Source organism: Grus americana, chromosome 24 (genome assembly GCF_028858705.1).
Source record: "Grus americana isolate bGruAme1 chromosome 24, bGruAme1.mat, whole genome shotgun sequence".
Lineage (NCBI taxonomy): Eukaryota > Metazoa > Chordata > Aves > Gruiformes > Gruidae > Grus > Grus americana.
The window spans coordinates 7,830,627-7,845,027 of record NC_072875.1 but is presented as its reverse complement, the minus strand read 5'-3'; the positions used below and the strand labels follow the sequence as shown (position 1 = coordinate 7,845,027).

The 14,401-nt window shown below is 59.8% G+C and overlaps 2 protein-coding genes across 6 annotated transcripts; both read left to right on the top strand.

Annotated features, from left to right (window-relative positions):
• The first annotated feature begins 26 nt into the window (after positions 1–26).
• Positions 27–5,479, top strand: DDX25 (DEAD-box helicase 25). Of its 5 annotated transcripts, XR_008574028.1 has the most exons (12): positions 39–67; positions 151–205; positions 286–333; positions 581–716; positions 803–895; positions 1,012–1,114; positions 1,795–1,909; positions 2,273–2,450; positions 2,802–3,039; positions 3,483–3,645; positions 3,765–4,605; positions 4,873–5,479. XR_008574028.1 is itself a non-coding variant. In XM_054802880.1 (11 exons), the coding sequence occupies exons 4-11, from the start codon at positions 834–836 to the stop codon at positions 4,932–4,934; spliced, it is 1,110 nt and encodes a 369-aa protein (XP_054658855.1). In that variant the 5' UTR covers positions 27–205; positions 286–333; positions 581–716; positions 803–833; the 3' UTR covers positions 4,935–5,479. The 5 variants fall into 5 exon arrangements, 1 of the variants encoding a protein (XP_054658855.1); XM_054802880.1 differs by having other exon boundaries at positions 27–205; positions 3,765–3,953; XR_008574027.1 differs by lacking the exon at positions 151–205 and having other exon boundaries at positions 35–121.
• A 1,121-nt stretch (positions 5,480–6,600) lies between these two features.
• VSIG10L2 (V-set and immunoglobulin domain containing 10 like 2) lies at positions 6,601–11,954 on the top strand. The gene is made up of 12 exons (XM_054803152.1): positions 6,601–6,676; positions 6,793–7,146; positions 8,054–8,338; positions 9,017–9,292; positions 9,454–9,744; positions 10,000–10,260; positions 10,350–10,646; positions 10,736–11,038; positions 11,330–11,452; positions 11,544–11,568; positions 11,645–11,757; positions 11,835–11,954. Exons 1-12 carry the CDS (start codon positions 6,601–6,603, stop codon positions 11,909–11,911), a joined length of 2,481 nt encoding a protein of 826 aa, XP_054659127.1. The 3' UTR covers positions 11,912–11,954.
• Positions 11,955–14,401: the final 2,447 nt, after the last annotated feature.

Below are 14,401 nucleotides of genomic sequence, written 5' to 3'. Positions count from 1 at the left end.
CCTCATGACTATTGATGAGCCAGGCGCCATGGCTGCGGCGGGGGACAGCGGCGGCTGGTCGGGGCGGGTGGGTGCCGGGGGTTCACCCGGTCCCGCGGGGCCGCAGCCCCTCCGTACCCCGGTAACGGCCGCCTCTCCCCCCCCCCCCAGCTCCCCAGGCTGTGCCCCCTGCCGCGCCGCCGGGACCCCTTCGTGTACCGCCGGGGTAAGGGGAGGCCTCGGCCCCCGCCTGAGGGAGGGCCCCGGCCTAGGCCTCGCCCTCACACCCCGGCTCTCCTCCCTCAGGAGGCCGCGGCGATGAGGAGAAGGAGGAGGACGATGACGACGACAGAGGTGGGTCCCTGCGCCTCGGAGTGTGGCCCCCGGGCCTTCCCTTGAAGCAGGCGGGGGAAACTGAGGTGTTGAGGGGGTTCCGTGGCGAGCCGCGCTCCCCCCTCGCTAATTACCTACAGGCCTTAGCAGTGTCGAGGGTCCCCAAGAGAGGGGGTGGCTGGAGACCCCGGTATTTGTGGGACAGGGGGGAGGCTTCTCATAAAATGTCTTTTATTTTTGTATTTTAACGAGTTTCTGCCTTTTCCAGTGGACTCGGCGGAAACCTCCCTGCTGAACAAGCTGATCCGCACGTCCCTTGTGGAGTCCAGCCATCACGTGGAGATCCTGCAGCAGGACCCCAGCTCCCCGCTCTTCTCTGTCAAAACGTTTGAAGAGCTGCCACTGTGAGTCACCGGCAAAGCGCGAGGCCCACCGTTTTTCATCAAACGGGCCCTTTTTGATGCTTTTTTTTTTTTTTTTTTTTTTACAGGAAGAAAGAGCTCCTGCAGGGGATTTACATCATGGGCTTCAACAGACCCTCCAAAATCCAGGAGACGGCTCTGCCGATCATGCTTGCGTACCCGTGAGTAGTAACACTGTGCGGGTGAGCCCTGGCTCCCTCGCAGCATCCCCGGCATCGGGATGCCGATCTCGGGACACCCAATCCTTGCGTTCCGCTAAGCAGCCTTTGCCTTGCAGGCCCCAAAATCTGATTGCCCAGAGCCAGTCAGGGACAGGGAAAACGGCAGCTTTTGTCTTGGCGATGCTGAGCAGAGTTAATGCTGCTGAGAAATACCCACAGGTAACGTAGGAAAGGGAAAGCTGATGCCGGAGGGGTTTGCCCAAGCCCTCGAGATGCTCTCCAGAGGTTTTTGTCCCTGTCTCTGTATGATTTTGTCCACCAGAGGGGGATGATAGACCCCCTCAGGAACTGTCGGAGCAGCAGGTAGGACAGAAAGTGTGGTGCCCGCTAAAGGGAAGTACTTTTACTGGCTAGCAGTAGATTAAACCAGGCTTTAGATATCCTGGGATTTAAATTTTGAAAAGCAGCTGCAGCAAGTGCTGGCTTTCTGGAGGCTTAAACGCCCCCGCGAGCCCCAGTCGCCTCTCCATGTGCGGAATCAGCTCTGCGAGCTGGTCGCTGTGACTTAAAGCCTCCCGTCTCAAGCGTACGGGGCGATTTAAATGGTTGTTTTAAAGCTGGGCCCGGAAACGAACTGCAGTGTGCTTCACGAGACAAATTTCCCCCTCAAAAGTAGCTACAGCAACATGTTTCTGCCTCCGTCCCCGGAGCTGTGCCGCATCCCCACCTCCTTAACCTCCACCTGTGACCAACGCCCTGATGATGCCCCTCTGCTTTCGAGGGAATTTAGCGGCATGGGATTTTCCCTGTGCAATTCTTTCCCATCCCTGTGCGTATCCCATCCTGGGAGCGCCCTTGGCTTTTAATCGACGAGGCGTTTCTCTTCTCTCCCCCTCAAGTGCCTCTGCCTGGCTCCCACCTATGAGCTGGCCCTGCAGATTGGGTGCGTGATCGAGACCATCGGGCGCTTTTGCGCCGACATCAAGGTTACCTACGCCATCCGGGGAAACCGAGGTGAGCTGCTGGCGCTGGAACGGGAGCGTTAACAAGCATAGGGATCCTCTCGTGCAGCCTCGAGCTACCGGGAGCCACACAGAGCTCTGTGAGGGTGCGTAAAATGGCGTCTGTATTCCCCTCTCCTGCTAAGGAGCCTTTAAAGGGCCGCTGGCTGCTTCCAGGCTCCCCCCTTCCCACGTGGGGCTGGTTTCCACCCCCCAAGGCCATGCGATTTTAATCTCGAGCTCAGCTTTGCAATGATCCCCTCAAAGGCATCGCCAGGTGGCCGGACTCTGATGCAACCGAGGGGAAAAAATCGCGCTCGAGCGGCAGGAACGCGTTGTGTTTGGGGGTGGTCAGCTGCCATTTCCCCTCTCGCAGTTCTGCAGGGCACCGCACTGGAGGAGCAGATCGTCATCGGGACGCCAGGGACGATGCTGGACTGGTGTTTCAAACGGAGGGTTGTGGACGTGAAGAAGATCAACATGTTCGTGCTGGACGAGGCCGACATCATGATCGACTCCCAGGGCCTCTCCTATCAAAGCATTCGCATTCAGAGGTGAGCGTTCCCGATGGCTGCCGTCCCATTTCCCTGTTTTTTTCCCCTTCTTTGCTCGGCTTTGAGGGAATCGGTCGCCGAATGGGCAGTGAGAGGGTGCGTCCCTGTGATGCCGGAGGGGAAACGTGAGTCCAGGGACCCGGCTTTCTGTAAAACTGCACCCATGAGACACACAGGAAGGCTTTTATCTCCCTTCCCTCTCCTTTCAGCCCTTAGGCTTGCTTTCTCTTGAAGGTGACAGAAAATCAGCTTAAATCAGCTTTATTTTTATTTTTTTTTTTTCCTTCTGGTGATTACATCTGGGCGCCAGGCTGCTCTCCGGGGGTGACGAATCCTTTTTCTCCCTTCCAGGGCTTTACCCAAGGGCTGCCAGATGCTGCTGTTCTCGGCCACCTTCAAGGAATCCGTACGGGCTTTCGCCGTGCAAATCATCTCCAACCCCATCGTGATAAAGCTGCGTGAGGAAGAGCTCACCCTCAGCAACATCAGGCAGTACTTCTTCGTCTGCAGGAGCAGGGAGGAGAAGTACAGAGCCCTCTGCAACATCTACGGCAGCGTCACCATCGGCCAGGCCATGATCTTCTGCCAGGTGAAGCGCCTCAGCCTGCCAGGGGAGATTATTTGCAGTCAGAAAATGGTTCTATTCACAGCATGGGTTGTGGGGGGGCCCTTCCCAGGCCCCTAAAAATGGAGGAGCGGACCCCCAGGAGGGGTGGGGAATGCGTGTTGCCAAGCGTTTAAAGGCGGCCGGTGTTTCAACAGTCTCTCCTACGCCTCGGGACCGGCTTTGCCTGGCTCCCGCAGTCACCAGCGCATGGAAAATGCGCTGCGTTTCCCTGACCTTTGCGCTGCCTCTTCCGACAGAGGCTTCTTGCTCATCTGCATCCTGTTTTTGCCATTATTTTGAGGTGTTAAAAGGCGCTGGGGGCGTTAAAAGGAGCAGGGGACGCGGGAGGGGGGAAATAATTGGGGCAGGGTTAGCTGGGGGCGAGTGGAGCTGCCACCTCATCCTGCCGCTCCCCGCGCACCCAGACTCGTCGGAGCGCGGACTGGCTGTCGGTGGAGATGAGCCAGGACGGGCACCAGGTGGCCATCCTGACGGCCGAGCTGACAGTAGCCCAGCGCGCTGACGTCATCCAACGCTTCCGCGACGGGAAGGAGAAGGTCCTCATTGCCACCAATGTCTGCGCCAGAGGTACCTCCGGAAAAACCCCACGGCCTTTTTTCTTTCCGATGGCGTTGAAACACGCTTCCCGGCCTCTCCTGCTCGAGGTGGCCCCTTTCCGCAGCCCCCCTTCTGTCCCTCTCCCTCAGGGATCGACGTGCAGCAGGTCACCATCGTGGTGAACTTCAGCCTCCCCACCGATCAGAATAGCGAGCCGGATTTCGAGACCTACCTCCACCGCATCGGGCGAACAGGACGCTTCGGGAAGAAGGGCATTGCCTTCAGCATGGTGGAAAGCCAGAACGTGGGGCTGGTGCAGATGATAGAGGAGCATTTCCGTGAGTATCCGCATGTATCCGCCTCTCCGGGAGGCGGTTTTGGGACTGGCGATTCCCCCTCCGGCTCGTGTCCCATCTGCTGGGCTGTTCCCACACAGTGCAGGCGACGGATGCAGCTTTTCCTTCAGCCCCTCGCCCTTTTCGGTTGGTTTTTTGGCAAATTGATTGTCCATCATAAATGGCAAGAGGATTTTCACAGGATTTACAAGATGCTGTGGCTGCACCGGTGGATTTTCAAATCCTGGTGCCTGTTTTCCCTGCGATTTTTAGGGAAAAGATGGTTATCGGAACCTTCCGGCACGCAGAAAACCACGTCCCTGCCTCAGTTCCCCCCTTGGAGCTGCTGAACTGTCGTGGCAGCTTGTCCTTGAAATTTAAACACCGAACAAGCCCAGGGCAGCAGAAGAGACCAGTCTGGCAAAGATGTTTTATTCTGAGCAGCAGAAGCGTCGTCCGACTGCCATGAGCAGCTTTAACAACGACAGAACTAGCCGAAGGAGCCCAGCGTGGGATTTCCACGGGACAAAAACCTGAGCAGATGAGCTCCCGGCGACCTGACTTTTGCTTTTTAACACCGTGACGTTGCGATTCGAGGGCCAGGGGGCTGCCTGACGAGGATAACGCCCCTTCCCCGTCCCACATCGCTTCCCAGGTGGGAGCAGGGAGCCGGCAGCGCATCCAAAGCCCCCTAACCTGACTCGCCGCTGCTTGCTTGGGCCGCCTCTTGCTTCCTTAGCCGCTTCATCCCGTCCATGCTCCACTTTCTCCAAATTTATTTGACTGTCGCTCAAAGGTCGCAGCATGGAAACACAACGCTGAGCTGGAGCACGAACGCCGGCTTGTGGGGTGGCTGGGCTTTGGTTTTACCCTGTTTGCGCCAAGCACTGTCAATATTTATTATTTTTTTTCCTTCTTCCAGAGACCAAGATCAAGCAGCTGGACCCAGATGACATGGACGAGCTCGAGAAGCTTGAAAACTGAGTGAGCAACGGGGATTTGCTCCCCTGGATCCGAGTTTTGGTTCAAAATGGAAGGGAAAGTTACAAGAGGGGGAAAACAAAAATCTCCAGGTTCTCGTACAACTTTCCCAAAGCTGTTCGGTTTTGTTGTGGTGTTTTAGAAGAAACCCTCAGGCTCGGCGATGATCGGCCTTGGTTTTGTTCCTGGTTCTAGTGCTGAGATTTTCACAGCCGTGGCTTGAGGAATTCCCCGAGGGGCTGAACCCAGGGTAAGGCTCCTCAAAAACGGGTCTGGCTGCGCTCGGAGTCAGAAAATGGGTAAAAAAACCCCGTAACTGGCCTAAAAAAGCTCCTGCTTGTCTCCAGGCAGCGTTTCTGCCCGTAAAATCTCAGAGAAAACTTTGATATGAAAATCAGGAGAAAGGAGCGAGTTATTAAAAAAAAATAAATAAATAACCAGGTCTCGCTAGATGGCAGCAGGAGATTGGGCCGCGGTGCGCTGCCTGTCCCCACGCGGGCTCTGTTTGTCCCCAGAGCTAATTAATAAACCGGAATGATTTATAATTACTAGCGTGGTGCTGCTCCTCCTTTGCCGAAATCCCTTGGAATTTGTCACTTGTTCTACTTGCAGAAGCATTTTTGTTAGGTGGAAGTGTTGACAACGGGGCTGTTTGCTACCATTCCCCCTCGCTTCGGCTTTTCCAATTTATCTCCAACCCGACCTGTCCAGGCACAAACTTTAATCCATTTTGGGGTATTTCAAGCCCAAAAAAGCCCCTCTTTGCAGGTTGTCTGATGTTCAGCATTAACGGTATAATTTTTGGTAACGAGCAATTAAAGAATCAAGTCAGGGGAGGCTGTTTGGTTTGGCCATGCTGCCTGGAAGGTTACCGCCTCCCCCCATGCCCCAGAAAATCCTGATATTTGGGAATTTTTTTTTTTTTTCCCCTGTGTTATCAGCCACTTCCCTGCCCCGACGAAGCTCCGGCATCCCTGGGGCTGGAACATCCTCCCCACCCCAAAGATGTGGGGATAATTCAATCTCAAATGCCCGATTTTAGGGGAATTTCAGCCGCCGGGCTGTCCTGGGTTTCAGGCCCTTCACGGGCAGATGTCAGCTTTGAGGATGGGAGGTAATGGGATCGTGTGCCCCCCCGGCCCCACCATCTGCCCCCCAAAACCCTCCCACGGGGGTGCCCCAGCCCCCTGGCATTGCGTTACAGCGTTGCCGCCCCCCCATGAATGTTTGATGGGCCGGGGTGTGGCGGCAAGCGGGAGATGAAATATCAAACCCTGAGCGCCACTGAGCGCCCGGCTCCCCCCAGCTCCCAAACCCCACGTTATCCACTGGTGGGGGGTGGCACCTTATTTCCCATCCAAAAAAAAAAAAAAAGGGGGTGCTGGGGGGGGTAACACCCAGGAATAAATCCCCTCCCCCAGTGGGGAAGGAGGTGATGCTGCCACTCCTGCAATGAGCGTGCTCCGCCTCAGCCCCGAGATTGCAGGGGCCGAGGCAGGCAGCGGCGTCGGGTTCTCTCCTGCCTGCGCGCACAGCCGGGGTTATAAATAATTAACAGTTAATCAGGGCCGGGCCTAATTACGCAGGGGTAACCGGAGAGGAGGTTGGGGCAGAGAGCGCAGCCCTGCTTCAGCACCCGGCTGGTGGGCTCGGTGCCGGACATGGAGCCATGGAGCACGGCCACACAACGCCGCCGCGTTGGAGGGGGCTCTGGATCCTCTGGCTGCTGCCGGTGCTGGCGAGGGGTGAGCAGGGACCTGACATGCGCGTGTGTCCATCTGTCTGTCCCCATTTTTCCTGGGGTGGGGGGGGTGGGGGTGCCAAGCAGAGACCTGACCAACTCGCTGCACCTCTGGGCCAGGTCAGCTGCTGGCGGCTGAGGAGGCGGCTTACGAGGAGCAGATGGTGACGGGGGTACGGGGCCGGGCGGTGGAGCTGAGCTGTGGGCCGGCAGCATCGGCGCCGCCAGCCGTGGTCTTCTGGAGCTTCACGGCACTGGGCTCGGGGCCGCCGCGGGCAGTGGCCGTGGGCTCGGGCCGGGAGGCGGCGGTGGCCGCCGGTGCGGGGATGCTGGGCCGGGTGACCCTGCGCAACGGGACGCTGGAGCTGCGGGAGCTGCGGGCGGCTGCCCAGGGCCGCTTCCTCTGCCAGGGGCTCTTCCCCGAGCCGGGACGGCTCCGCGTCAGCTACGCCGCCGTCCTCCTGCGCGTCCTGGGTAAGCTGCCGGCTGCCGGCCGGCCCCGGGGGACCCCACGAGCCACGGGTCGGCTAGTGTCGCGGGCCCCGGGCTTGCAGTGAAGCCCACTAGCCGAGAAAATCATCTACTGGTTGACGTAGCATGCTACTGGCCAAGGAAGCAACCCACTAGCCAACAAAGGGCCCCACTAGTCAAGGTAGTGCCCTGCTAGCCAACACAGAGCCCCACTAGCCAACAAAGGGCCCCACTAGTCAAGGTAGTGCCCTGCTAGCCAACATAGAGCCCCACTAGTCAGTGAAGCATGCCACTGGCCAATGAAGCATGCCTCTAGCCTGTGTAGAGCCCCACTAGCCAACAGTGGCCCACTAGCCAATGTAGCGCCCCATGAATCAGCAAAGCACCCCACGAGCCAATGTAGCGCTGCACTAGCCAACACAGCACCGTACTAGCCAAAGTAACATCAGCCAAAGCACCCCATTAGCCAAAGTAGAGCACCAGTAGCCAGCAGAGCACCCCACTAGCCAACATAGCACCTCACCAGGCAATGAACTCCCCATCTCCAGCCAATGTGGTGCCCCACTAGCCAAGGTGGTGCCCCACTAGCCAACACAGCAGCCCACCAGCCACCCCCCATTGCCTTGCCCTGGACAGCCCAGCATCCCCTGCGCGGTCTCATTAGCCCATACATCCCTGCTCCAGCCAGTCCCCGTGCCCACAGCCAGGACACCCCCCCCCCCCACTACCCCATAGATGTTCTCACTAGCCATCCCGCTAGCCACTACAGCGCCTCACTAGCCAACAGATCATCTGGGCTGGAAGGATTGTCCTGGGGTGGGACAGGGGGGGGCGGGGGGGGGTGTGCTCCCAGCTGGACCGGGGAAGGGCCTGGCCATGCTGGGGGCTGCTCACGGCTCGGTGCCCCCAGTGCCCGTCTCCAAGCCTTTCGTGCGGCCGACGGCGGCGGCAGTGGCGGAGGGGACGGCAGTGGCCCTGACGTGTTCTGTGCGGGAGGGGACAGAGCCGCTGAGCTTCTCCTGGCAGCACCGGGAACCCCGGGGTGGTCCCTCAGCATCCCCTGTGGGGCTGGGGGGCTCCGGGGCAGAGCTGCGCCTGATGCCCGCCAACCGCAGCCACGCTGGCTGGTACGCCTGCACCGTGCGCAACGAGGTCAACAACCGCACCAGCGAGCCTGTCTACCTCGACATCGTCTGTGAGTGCCCCAGGGATCAAACCCACCCTCCGGGGGCGGGGGGGCTTCGCCAAGCGGCGGGTGTCCTCAGGGCTGGAGGTGCCACCATGGCACGGCTGTGGCCACCATGCGCCCCACTACCATGGTACATTCATGGCCACCATGCACCTTGCCACCATGATGCCTCCATGGCCGCTACGGTACGGCCATGGCCACCAAACACCGTCACCACGATGCCTCCATAGCCACCATGACCATGCACCTTGCTACTGTGGTACCTCCACAGCCACCGTGGTCTGTCTATGGCCTCCGCACATCATGGCACATCTACGGCCACCAAGCACCATGCTACTATGGTGTCACCATGCCACCTCCACAGCAACCATGTCACCAAGGTGTGCCTATGGCCACCAGGCACTTTACTACTATGGTACCCCCCCCATGGCCACCATGCCAACATGGTCTGTCTATGCCAACCAAGCACCGTGTCTCCATGCCACCATAGTGCCTTCATGGCCACCACGCACCATGGCACATCCATGGCCACCAAGCACCACGGTGTGCTCACAACCACCATGGTGCACCCTTCCTAAGGAGGCTTCACCACCCAGTTTCCCACCAGTGGGAGGAAGCCCTGGCGAGGGCTGCGTCCCCTCTGAGGGGACATCCCGGTGACCAAGGGTCTCCATGTCCCTGCAGACGGTCCCGATGAGCCGGCCATCAGCGTGGAGCCCTTCTCCCCCGAGCAGGGGGGGTTCTCAGCGGGCGAGCGGGAGGACGTGGTGCTGAGCTGCCTGGCGCCCTCCAACCCCCCCAGCCGCTACGTCTGGCTCCACAATGGCTCCCAGGTCCACACTGGCCAGACCTACGTCATCGCTGCTATCGCCCGCACCCAGGCGGGCACCTACACCTGCCTGGCCGAGAACACCCACCTCCACACCCGCACCCAGGCCACCATCGTCCTCACCGTCTACTGTAAGTAACCCCGAGGTGGGGGGGACACGGCCCGCTGGGTCCCCCCCCCGGGGCAAGATGGACCAACGCAGCTCCCCGGTGAGGATATGGGTGCGAGGGGAGAGTCGGGGGCGCGAGGGGGAACCCCCCGTGCCCGCCCCAGCTCCGATGGTCTCCTGCAGATCCACCAGCTGGGAGCCCCAGCTGCTCTGCCCTGGCCACCGGTGACCTGCGGGACGTGGCCCTGCGGTGCCGCTGGCTGGGGGGGTTCCCACCAGCACGGCTGCGCTGGGTGGGCCCCGGGCCACCCGAGGAGGAGGAGGAAGAGGAGGAGGAAGATGGGGTGACGGGGTTGAGTTTTTCCATGGCCGCCAGCATCCAGCCAGGGGCAGCCACCAGGAACGGCAGCTCCTTCTCCTGCCTGGCCTCCCATCCAGCGCTGCCGCGGGGGGCTGCATGCGGGACCACCCTGTGTGAGTGCGAATGGGTCATAACCCCCAAAACAAAGCCCTTCCTGCCCCCCCTTGGCACGGCAGAGCCGCGGTGACCCCCATGCCACGGCCACACTGCAGATGGGCACCCCAAGGTGACGCTGCCTTGGCTGGGACCTCCAGCGACCCCAGCTTGCCCCAAAAGGGGAGTCCCCACAGTGCAAAGCCCCCCCCCGACCCGTGCCTGCCTCCTTTTTTGGGGGATGCTTTGGCATCCGACGCCTCTCCATCCTGCAGGGGTCCCGGCCGGCGGCCCCTCCTGCATGGCGGCGGCCACCAAGAGTGACGAGTACGTGATGCTGCGGTGCTGGTGGGAGGGGGGGACGCCGCCGGTCACCCTGCGCTGGCGGGACGGCGGGGGTCGGGCCTTGGGTGACCCCGCGCCCTCCGCCGCCGTCCTGGTGCTGAGTGCCGACGGCAGCTTGGGGGGCCGGGATTTTGTCTGCGTGGCCACCCACCCGCTATGGACTGCCGGCGCCGAGTGCCGCCTGCGGTTGGGTAAGCCGGATCCATCCCCCAGTGCCCTCGCCGTGCTGCGGTGGGGTTACACGTCCCCGCCGGCTCCGTCCCCCCTTCTTGCCACGCAGAGGTGCCCGAGCTGGAGGCAGAGAGGCGTGAGGTGGCGGTGCTGGAGGGCGGCGAGGCGCGGTTGGCGTGCCGGCGACGCGGCGGTGGCGCCGATCTCGGTGCCAGGGTGGTTTGGTACGACCCTAAGGCGCGGGAGGTGACGCCGGAGTTGGCCAAGTACCGGTTGGAGCGGGAAGAAGCGTGGGTCAACCTCACCGTCCGGGATGCCGAGTGGCCGGGGGACAGCGGGATCTACCACTGCGCCGCGGCCAACGCCGTTGGCACCGCCAGCCTCCCCGTCCGCCTCCGCGTGGACCGTGAGTCCCAGGAGGGGTGTGGGGGGGGGCGTCCCCGGGGACGAGGGGGGGGAGTCAGCCCCTTCCTGCCGGGCACCATCTCCCCGCAGGGTACCCGGCCCCCCCCAACGTCACCATCAGCAAGCTGCGGTACACGCGGGCGCGCACCGAGGTGCGGCTGGAGTGGCGGACGCAGGGTGCCGGCAACCTCACCGGTTTCGTGGTACAGCGGCGCCAAGCCAAGAAAACTCACCGGCGGGCGCCCGGCCCCTGGGAAACGGCCGCCGGCGACATCGAGCCCCACTCCCGCGATCGGCGCGTGGGGGGGCTGGACCCAGCCGTGGTCTATGCTTTCCGCGTCCTGGCCGTCAACCACCGGACGGCTGGGCACCCCTCGGAGGTGCAGACACCAGGTGAAGTGGGTGGGGGACGCTGCTCCACGTGGGCAGAGCAGGGTTTGAGTGGAGAAAGGCGACGTTTGCATCCCGGTGCAGCCGAGGAGCCAAGCCTGAGTCGCCATCAGTAGGTTCCAGAGTGAACAGACACAGGCTCCCACTTCCCTCTGCCTTTCTGGGCTCTGCCGGGCCTTGGCTGGGGGTGCCTGCTGCCTGCCACCCTCCCTCGGGGCAGCTCGTGCCTGAGGGGCCTCGTTACCCTAATTACCCCTGGGGGGGGCCAGGCTGACAGCAGCCGTTCTCTTCCAGCCGAGCCCCCCTTCGAGGCCTACCCGGCAGTGACGGGGGCGGCGGTGGCAGGGATGCTGGTGGCCACCACGGCGTCGCTCCTGGCCGTGCGATGGGTTGCCCGCCACCAGGACACCCTCCCGCGTGAGTGGCGGGGGGGGGGGGGCAGGGGGGGCCACGGCAGGACCTCGGCCGCCCACCCCTCACATCCGTCCGTCTGTCCGTCCCTCCCCAGGGCTGCACGACCTGCTCTTCCACACGTGAGCGCCCAAAGGCCCCTGCCCCGTCACCGCTGCACCCCAGGGCCGGTGACACCCCTGCGTTGTGCCCCCCCAGGGCCGGTCCCGGCGCCCAGGAGCCCGTCGACACACCGGAGGAGACTGAAACAGCTGCAAACAGCGAGGAGGGAGCAGCACCGGGCGATGCGGCTGCCCCCGGCACAGCAGCAGGTAAGGGCACCCACGGGGCGAGCCGGTGCCCCAGCACCCATCCGGTGTCACCCCGGAGGCTCTCCCACCCCTTGCAGAGCTGCGGTCAGCACCGCTGGACGTCACCGACGAGCCACCGGTTAACGTCACCATCACCGTGACGGCAACACCGTGACCACTCCAGCTTTTCCTCTTTATTTCCCTTTCCTCCCCTCATTTCGTGCAGCGGGACAGGGATGGCAGCGCCCGCCCGTGCCACGTCCCACTCCTCCCTTCGCATTAATAAAGCCGGGAAGGGCCGATGCATCTCCCAAAATCTGCAGCTGGAAAAATACCCGTGATCCAGAGCTGGCACAAAAATTTGGGGTGGCAAAAGGGCTTTTGCTTCTTTACGATAGTTAAAAAGCTGTTGGGGGAGATGTATGATTTTTCCTGGGGCGCAGCTGGCTTGGGGAAGGGAAGGAAAAGCTTTTCTAGCCCCAAATAAGTATGGATATGGTATCATGATAGAGGCCAGGTGGTAAGAAAGGAGGGGAGGCTTTGCCAGAAACCTGGCGCCGTGTTTCACCCCTATTTTTCGTCACTGGGGAGGTCAGCTGGCTGCACAAAGCAGAACGGGGCAAGGATGAGCCTGCTGGCACCCTGTGAAACCTCCTCCGAGATCAGCCTTGAGACTGCAGTTACTTCTGGAGCGAAAATAAATATTTAGGCTAAAATAAACATTTTCTCACCCTTGGGAGAGGAAAAAAAGAAAAAAAACCCCCAAACCCCAAGGGCCAAAGCTCCGCTCTCAGCCCACGGGTGTGCATCGGCTGCGGTCGCGGACGCCGTTTTGGGACTGCGGTGAATTGTCTGCGGTGCGAAGCCGGCCACGAAGCTTCGGTGGGGAAGGAGTCCTCGCCTTCACCCCAAACTCGCAGTTTCCAGACAAAACCACAGATGTTAAAAATAGCGGTTGGCGATGGTTTCTCCCCACGTGGGTGCAAGCACAGAGGGAGACAGGTTCCAAGGGAAGCGTAGAGCGGCCCCCGGCTTTCCTTGGCCCTCATCTTCTGGCACGCGTGATAAACGAGAGTGGTTTGGGGCGTTTTCTCCTGTATTTGGTTAATAATCTGTCAGCTGAGTATCGAGCAATCAGAACCTGCCTCACTTCAGTGTCAAATCCCCACTCCTGCCATAAAGCATCGTCAGTCTCTCTATCAAAAGACCCCAAAAAATAAAAACCCAACCCCAGAACCCTGCAAAACCCACATCATTTCAAAATACATACAATTTCCAAAGGAATATTACAGCTTCTTAGGAAAATCTAGTGTCTTTATATGACACAACCATGATAAAGAGGAGCACGGGCGGGATCTGATTTAAGTGAGGTTGTTTAAAAATGGGGCCAGGTTTTTTTGGGGGAAAAAAAAAAGCAGCCAGAGGTAAAACCCAACCACTCGCCTGCCAATCTCCGTCGGAAACCGAGGAAAGGTCTTGCGAAGGAAAAATCCGGTGCGGCTAAAGCCACGCTGCGAGGAGTGGAGGAGAAGGCCGGGTGTTTAGGAGAGGAGGAAGGAGCGGCTCCGGGGTAGGTGGCAGTCGAAGCCCACAGGTTTCATGCTGCAAGGTCCAGGGTTTGCAGGGAGCTTTGGAATGAGGCAGGATGCACAGCCTAAAAAAAAAAAAAAAAAAGAAAAAAAAATAAAAAAAAAGAAAAAAAGAAAAAAGAAAAAAAGGAAAAAAAAAATTATAAATAATCCAGTAAAGGGAGGAAAAAAAACCCCACTCCAACACTTAAAACAAGCCCAGAGAGAGATGCTGCTACCAAAACAGATCGCAGATCTCCTCGAAGAGAAACCGCTCCCCAGAACCCCACGGCTCGCCGCACCTGTAGCCTCTGCTCCCCGAGGGGTTTGCAGCAGCTCCAGCCAGGCCGGCATCGCTTCCTCCCTTCCCGGCCCCGCTGCCGGCCTTGCCCAGGAAAATACTCGCTGGGTGGAAAGGCGGCTGCACACGCGTCGCCTTGGGGAGGCCGTAATTGTAATTTATGTGCCTCATTTTGAGGGTTATGCGCTCCTGATTTTTTTTGGGGGGGGGGAGGGAGTGCTTTACAAGCACTGGTTTTATTTACTCTGATTAAATTTGGAAAGGAAAAAAAAAACCCCTAAATAAATACAAACCTCAAACCCTGCAGCTGACGTCGCAACACCTGCATCACGGTGTTTCCGAGGGGCAGGCAGGCTTCTGACAGCCGGGAGTCGATTCGAGACAACTTGTTTCATTTCAGAGGCCATGCAAAGCCGTTCGTATTCCCTCAAAACCAAGGAGCTAAACTGGATTTTGTGTTCTGCAAGCGGGAAGGTGAGACAGGCTGGATTTTCACCCGCGCTTCTGCAAGTATCAGGGTTATCAAACGCCTAAAGACACAAATGGTCGCGAAACTCAGCTCTGCTTCTCAAGCTGCGCTGGACGGACTCAGCCCAGGTTGATTTTTCTTATTTATTTTCTTATTTACCCACCGGGTTCTTCCCGGAGGGACCGAAATAGGACAGGACAGTTTGAGTACCGCGACGCCGAGCTGCCATCGGCCATAAGCATCACCCCGCTTCGCTAAACCCCTGTATCGGACTCCTCGGAAGTGCTTGTCGCGCTGGTAACACGTCGCGGAAAACACACTCCGTAT

What these genes read in the sequence shown, in the direction of transcription:
- DDX25 (XM_054802880.1), top strand. Translation starts at nt 834, where the DNA reads ATGGGCTTCAACAGACCCTCCAAAATCCAGGAGACGGCTCTGCCGATC. An exon ending in CGCCATCCGGGGAAACCGAG is followed by an intron (nt 1,910 to 2,272) that starts GTGAGCTGCTGG and finishes CCCCTCTCGCAG; the next exon opens with TTCTGCAGGGCACCGCACTG. An exon ending in CACCAATGTCTGCGCCAGAG is followed by an intron (nt 3,646 to 3,764) that starts GTACCTCCGGAA and finishes CCTCTCCCTCAG; the next exon opens with GGATCGACGTGCAGCAGGTC.
- VSIG10L2 (XM_054803152.1), top strand. Translation starts at nt 6,601, where the DNA reads ATGGAGCACGGCCACACAACGCCGCCGCGTTGGAGGGGGCTCTGGATC. An exon ending in CATCGTCCTCACCGTCTACT is followed by an intron (nt 9,293 to 9,453) that starts GTAAGTAACCCC and finishes GGTCTCCTGCAG; the next exon opens with ATCCACCAGCTGGGAGCCCC. An exon ending in CCACCAGGACACCCTCCCGC is followed by an intron (nt 11,453 to 11,543) that starts GTGAGTGGCGGG and finishes GTCCCTCCCCAG; the next exon opens with GGCTGCACGACCTGCTCTTC.